This window comes from Anomaloglossus baeobatrachus, chromosome 11, assembly GCF_048569485.1.
Source record: "Anomaloglossus baeobatrachus isolate aAnoBae1 chromosome 11, aAnoBae1.hap1, whole genome shotgun sequence".
Taxonomy (NCBI): Eukaryota; Metazoa; Chordata; class Amphibia; order Anura; family Aromobatidae; genus Anomaloglossus; species Anomaloglossus baeobatrachus.
The window spans coordinates 47,999,157-48,006,492 of NC_134363.1; the positions used below are offsets into that span (position 1 = coordinate 47,999,157).

The 7,336-nt window shown below is 42.9% G+C and overlaps 1 protein-coding gene across 1 annotated transcript; it reads left to right on the forward strand.

Moving 5' to 3' along the window:
- The first annotated feature begins 5,794 nt into the window (after positions 1 to 5,794).
- Positions 5,795 to 6,685, forward strand: LOC142255795 (galactoside alpha-(1,2)-fucosyltransferase 2-like). Its single transcript, XM_075327243.1, has one exon. It carries the CDS (start codon positions 5,795 to 5,797, stop codon positions 6,683 to 6,685), a length of 891 nt encoding a protein of 296 aa, XP_075183358.1.
- Positions 6,686 to 7,336: the final 651 nt, after the last annotated feature.

The window sequence follows — 7,336 nt, forward strand, 5'->3', positions numbered from 1 at the left end:
CAGCCGCGTCGGCAGACTGGAGGACAATACATCGCAGTGCTGCAGGGAACGTGGCCGGCTCAACACAGCACTGCCGGCACAGACAGGAAAAGGAGCGACGCTGCGTGGAATGAGGAAAGGTGAGTGTAAACGTTTATTTTTTTGTGTGTGCCGCAGGATGGGGGTATATGAGCAGATGAGCAGGATGATGGGGGTATATGAGCAGGATGATGGGGCCATATACCAGGATGATGGGAGTATATGAACAGGATGATGGGGCCATATACCAGGATGATGGGAGTATATGAACAGGATGATGGCATATAGTAGGATGATGATGGAATATAGCAGGATGATGGGGGTATATGAGTAGGATGATGGGGGTATATGAGCAGGATGATGGCGTATATGAGCAGGATGATGGCGTATATAGCAGGATGGGAGCACATACCAGGATGCAGTATATAACAAGATGGGGCTATACCAGGATGAGGGACATAAATATATACACAAGGCAGGAGGATCATTACCAGAATGGGGTATCTTAGTAGAGAATTTGGGGATATTACCCCCATAATAGTGTCAGCAGCAGATCCTCGCCCCATAACAGTGTGTCATGACCACATTTTTTGCTTAAAATTTTATTTTCCTATTTTCCTTCTCTAAAACCAGGGTGCGTCTTATGGTCCGGTGCGTCTTATAGTCCGAAAAATACAGTATATAGGGTGCCGACCTCCGCTGTTAGGTAGTATACAGGAGGGAGACTTCTACTGTAGGGCATTTATTAGCTCTCCTCCCTCATCTGTGCCCTAGTGAGTGTGTCTCCCTTTGGTATTGCTTTTGTTTGAATAATCTACTATTGTCTTGTATTTTTTTGACAACCTACAGTCTGTCTTCCGTCCACATCAGTCTCTAGCTCCATGTATACCAGCATGTTCATATTGCTCTCCAGTGTACTGGCGACCCATTTTGCATTATCCATGTAATGGTGTTACTTGGTGATACATTGACCCACCGTCATAGGATATTGCCGCTCCTTTTCATGATACTTGATTCATTAAAATACGCTGTTATCCATGGACTTTGGTTCATGGTATGTACACTCAATCTGCCGCTCTATGTACACTAGTACGGTTATACTGCCTTGAGTTTATTGGCGATCTACTCGCATTACTTATATAACAGTGTTGGTGATGTTTTGATCCTCCTTCACAGGATATTGCTGCTCCCCTTTATGGTATTTGATTCATAGGAACACATTGTGACATTTTACGGATTTTGCTCGATTGTATGCATATGTGCAATTGTACATCCATATATATAACTACGTTTTGTATGTACATTTTTTCTACTGCTTCCCATTACCATGGATACCCTGGTTCAGCTCTGCTCAGAGTGTGTTGTCCTTCATGTTTTTAAATGCTTTTATCTCTGTGTGTTTTGAATAAAGCCTTACTTTATAAACCTTCATTATTGTAGCAGGTGTGCCCCTGTTTTGTATGCGGTTTCTTTCCTCTCCTTTCCCCTACTTTTCCAGCATCCATCTGTTAGCAGGCTGTGGGACTTGGCAAATGCCACACGTTTTTTTAATTGCCTTTTCTTCAGTGCTAGCTTCTGGGCACTGATTCGACCATGGAGGCCATTTCGAGACAGAATCCTACAAAGTGTTCTAGTTGACACAGGGACTTGAGGTGACCAGGCCTTTTGGAGCTCTGCTGCAGTGGAAGAGGGGCTGGCTTTGGATTTTCTAACCATCAAACGTTCCACTGGGCAGTTGTCTTGCGGGGTCTGACGGACCTGGGCTTGTCAAAAACATCTCCAGTCTCTTCAAATCTTTTTTTAATTTTTGGTACTTGACACTGAGACACATTAAAGGTGCCAGCCACCTCTGCAGTGGATCTGATCTTCAGCCTCTTAATAATCAAGGCTTTGGTCGTTGGGTGGATTTTTGGCATGTTGTCAGAGGTCAAGTTGCAGTTCAAGTAAAGGTCTGGGGTGCTGGGTTTCTTTTTATACACACCCACTAATTAACCGATCATTTGGTGAGTACAGGTGAGGATGTAAACTAGGATTGGGTGCATTATATGACAAGGTGACAAAACTTTTGTCTTCCCAAAATCTGACCATTTTCTTCATTAAATGATCAATATTTCAGCTTTGCCGCAACTTTATTTTCATAATCTAAACCAAATTTGGGAGGGTTTCAGCTTTCAAAAGAGTAATTTATGAAACCAATGGATGAATTTAAAGTCAGGTTAAAAGCTTTTATTTACATAACATGGACAAGCGACAGAACTTCTGTCAAGGACTATAGACGAAGAGAGAATCCAGTAATTGGACGCCTTTTCGTAGAATGAGGGAAGCGCTTACCCCATGGGTTAACCCCTGTCTTCCGGAGCTGATCTCTATGGAGAAAGGTAACAGGAACCTGACTGTGTGTGTCCTGTTGGGACCCGGTCGCTCTCAGCCCTTAGCCACATTGAGGCCTATTTTAGACCCATGGTAAGGTTTTAATATTAGAGAGTGTAGGTACTATCCCAACTGTGTACACCTTGACGTTTGGTGGGATAGCTTTATGCTTTTTTTGATCAAAAACAGTGTTTACTAAGTACCCTATGTTTATATGCACTATGCTTTTATTCAGTTACAGCAGGGTATGTTTTCACAATTTTTTCCTTGGTTTCTCTTTGTCTCATGGCCAGTGTGAACATGGTCTCACAAGTTCCATGTATACCATCTCATACTCCGGCTCACTTTTTTGCTTTTAGGAACTTTTTATGGTAGTCCCCTTGAGATTATTTAGAAACAATGAATCCTAATACACCAAAACAAAAACTAATTATGAATTTGTATACATATAAGTAGAATATTCTAAACCTACAGCACAAAAAACAGTTATAGACTATAATTATTTTAATCACTGTTTTATTTTCTTGATACTTCTTATCCGAGCATACACCTAGAAAGACAAACGCTCATAGTACTTTAAATTATATATACACCAAGCTGCATACGATGTTCACTAACATATGCAAACTAAATGGTATATGTGTGCAAATAATGCTCATTCTGACCCTGAAAACAATGACAATAGATTATACATCAAAGCTAATTCAACAAAAAACAGATTAATTATATTGAAGAATCAATTTTATTGTTGAGACCCTTAGGGAACCTAATTTCCAACATAAAAATCCAAAAAGACTCCTGATTCAGGATCTTACGTCTCAGATCACCACCCATTGTTCCTGATGACTTTTTCATTCCCCGACAAACTAAAGCCAGACACATCTATGGAGGAAATGTTTTGAAACTGCAGATAATCCCACTGTATTATCTGTGTTAAGGCCGCTTTACACGCAACGACATCGTTAACGAGATGTCGTTGGGGTCACGGAATTCGTGACGCACATCCGGCCTCGTTAGCGATGTCGTTGCGTGTGACACGTACAAGCGACCGCTAATGATCAAAAATACTCACCTAATCGTTGATCGTTGACACGGCGTTCAAATCCCAAATATCGTTGATGGTGCTGGACGCAGGTTGTTTGTCGTTCCTGAGGCAGCACACATCGCTACGTGTAACACCCCAGGAAAGATGAACAACACTTTACCGGCGTCCTCCGGCAACGAGGTGGGCGTGACTTTCATGCGGCTACTCTCCGCCCCTCCGCTTCTATTGGACGCCTGTCGTGTGACGTCGCTGTGACGCTGCACAAACCACCCCCTTAGAAAAGAGGCTGTTCGCCGCCCACAGCGACATCGCTAGGAAGGTAAGTATGTGTGACGGGTACTAGCGATATTGTGCGCCACGGGCAGCGATTTGCCCATGACGCACAAACGACGGGGCTAGCAATGTCGCAGCGTGTAAAGCCCCTTTACTATGTGATAGATGACGTCAAATCCTTTTCTTTAATGGGCCCGATGTGCAGCCCACATATTGCAACTTGCCCAAAGTGCATTCTACCAAATATATTACATTAGCAGTGCAACAGTTAATAAAGTCTAAGCGGAAAACTTTTCTCATTGCGGAGACCTGACAAAGTGGTTCAGATTGTCTGTTCAGGGAGGAAGGAGACAAACCCTAGTGCCACCTACTGGCCAAAAGAAATCGGTATCTCTGGATGTAGTTTGTGTGTCTGTGTGTGTGAGCGATCTGATGTGTGATTGTGTATACAAGTTGATGTGTGATTGTCTGTGTTCTTTGATGTGTGTGTGCGATCTGATTGTGTGCAGGGTGTGTGATCTGATTGTGTGCAGGGTGTGCAATCTGATTGTTTGCAGGGTGTGTGATCTGATTCTGTGCAGGGTGTGTGATCTGATTCTGTGCAGGGTGTGTGATCTGATTCTGTGCAGGGAGTGTGATCTGATTGTGTGCAGGGTGTGTGATCTGATTGTGTGCAGGGTGTGTGATCTGATTCTGTGCAGGGTGTGTGATCTGATTGTGTGCAGGGAGTGTGAACTGATTGTGTGCAGGGAGTGTGATCTGATTGTGTGCAGGGTGTGTGATCTGATTGTGTGCAGGGTGTGTGATCTGATTGTGTGCAGGGAGTGTGATCTGATTGTGTGCAGGGTGTGTGATCTGATTGTGTGCAGGGAGTGTGATCTGATTGTGTGCAGGGAGTGTGATCTGATTGTGTGCAGGGTGTGTGATCTGATTGTGTGCAGGGTGTGTGATCTGATTCTGTGCAGGGTGTGTGATCTGATTGTGTGCAGGGTGTGTGATCTGATTGTGTGCAGGGAGTGTGATCTGATTGTGTGCAGGGTGTGTGATCTGATTCTGTGCAGGGTGTGTGGTCTGATTGTGTGCGCAGTGTGTTTTGTGCATGATCTGATGTATGATTGTGTGTGTGTTCTGATTTGTGTGCGATCTGATGTATGTGGGTGTACAATCACTACGGGTCCTCCCGCTCAGCGTCTGGTGAGTGTGATTGTGGGGTTCCCCCGCTGTCTATAATGAAGAGTCCTGCAGTATCTTTAACCATTTAGCTGCATGGACACTTCATTATTGAACCGTGACTAGGGCCTATTTTTGAGGTAGGGTTTATATTTAAGCCTTGCTCCAAAAATACTGAAAAGGCCGCAGGACAGGTGACCATTGAAGTTAGTATTATTATTGTTGTTATTGTTTGCTTGCCTTCTATGGTTCAGCAAAATCCGTGCACCCATTTTGCTGAATCTGAATTCGCATGGAGCCAGTTTCAAATAAATGGTGATTTTATTTTGATCCCCTTCCCCCCCCCACCCGAAAAAAATTCTACCTAAAACTGCACAATTCAAATTTTAGGTTCTCTATAAAAGGAATCAGTCATCAGGTTTTTGCTATGTAATCTGAGAACAGCATGATGTAGGAGAGATAATTTACTGCTGATTAAAACAAATATAGTATTGAAATCTTCAGCACACAGCTTATTAAGTAATAATTTCTGGAATCAAGATCTTTTGCTCCTACATTATGATGCTCTCAGATTACATAGCAAAAACTTGCTGACAGATTCCCTTCAATAAGGTAAATACTGTATGTTTCCAACATGTAGAATGAAAAATTGGGGACCTCTAAGACCTTCCCAACAACATAACCTCAAAATGACAGTTTTTAGCTATGGTTTTGATGAACTTGGACTAGTGGTAAGTGTACATTATTGCGGTCTACTAACTTTTTCACCATTATTTTTTTAGGAGTTCAATTTCTGTCATGTAACCCATCATGAGAGCCTCTTTTTCAAGAATATGTGCGGTTTTGGTGACATTGATCCTTGTGATTAGCACATACCTCCATCATTTCGGAAGAAGACATGTAACGACCAGATCTACAATGACCAGATCTACAACGGCCAGATCTACAAATGATACAATAATATGGACTGCGCATCCTAGCGCACGTTTAGGAAACAAGATGGGAGAATATGCGGCTCTTTACGCCTTGGCAAAGCTTAATGGTCATCAAGCCTATGTTTTACCTCAGATGCAAAGGGAGCTTGGGAATATCTTTAAGATATCGTTGCCTGTTCTTCCTCAGGCAGTTGCTGATTCCATCAAATGGAAGGAATACACACTGAAGGATTGGATGTCCCCAGAATATCGAAACATTTCTGGACAATACGTGAAACTTTTTGGGACTCCGTGTTCGTGGACCTTCTATCACCACATAAGAGAAGAGATTCTACGAGAGTTCTCTTTTCACGATAGTATCAAAAAGGAGGCAAATTCAATCTTGGAAAGGTTGAAAGGGCCTAAGGTTAATGTGACTTATGTTGGGGTTCATGTTCGTAGAGGAGATTACGTAAAGGTGATGCGTGATATAAGGAGAGGAGTAGTCGCGGACAAAAATTACCTACAACAAGCGATGGACTATTTTAGGTGGAAGTATGACAACCCGTTCTTTCTGGTGACCAGTAATGAGATGGACTGGTGTAAGAACAACATTGATCATTCACTAGGTGACGTCCACTTTGTTGGAGATGGTCAAGAAGGGTCTCCTGCCCGTGATTTTGCCCTCTTGGCTCATTGTAACCACACCATCATGACCATTGGGACATTTGGATACTGGGCTGCTTACTTGGTAGGAGGTGAAACGATTTACCTAACAAACTTCACGTTACCAGATTCTCCTTATCTAAACATTTTCAAGTATTCTGCTGCTTTTCTTCCAGAATGGATTGGTATTCCCGCGGATCTCTCTACCCTTATGCAAAAAGGACAATGAACATAGTGAAATGTTATAATAGTAGGATCCATGAGATGTTTGCATAATCCCAAATTGACTTCTTGGTGTCATGGACTCATGGTCACATGAATTGCTCTTTATATTTACACTAGCTGTACTACCCGCCTTCGCCCGGGTTAATAACTACGGTTAACAAAATAGAATGTATTAACAAAAATGTATTCTGCACACAAACACCACAAAACAAATATATCTCTGTCTCTCTCTCTATCTCTTTGACTGTCTGTCTCTTTCCCTGTCTGTCTCTGACTGTCTCAATCTCTTTCCCTGTGTGTCTATCTATCTCTTTCCCTGTCTGTCTATCTATCTCTGTCACTTTCCCTGCCTGTCACTTTCCCTGTCTGTCTCTTTCCCTGTCTGTCTCTTTCCCTCTCTTTCCCTGTCTGTCTCTTTCCCTCTCTTTCCCTGTCTGTCTCTTTCCCTCTTTCCCTCTGTCCCTTTCCCTGTGTCTGTCTCTTTGTCTGTCTCTTTACCTGTCTTTGTCTGTCTCTTACCCTGTCTGTCTCTTTTCCTCTCTTTCCCTATCTGTCTGTTTCCCTGTGTCTGTCTCTTTGTCTGTGTCTGTCTCTTTACTTGTCTGTGTCTGTCTCTTAACCTGTCTCTCTCTTTCCCTCTCTTTCCCTGTCAGTC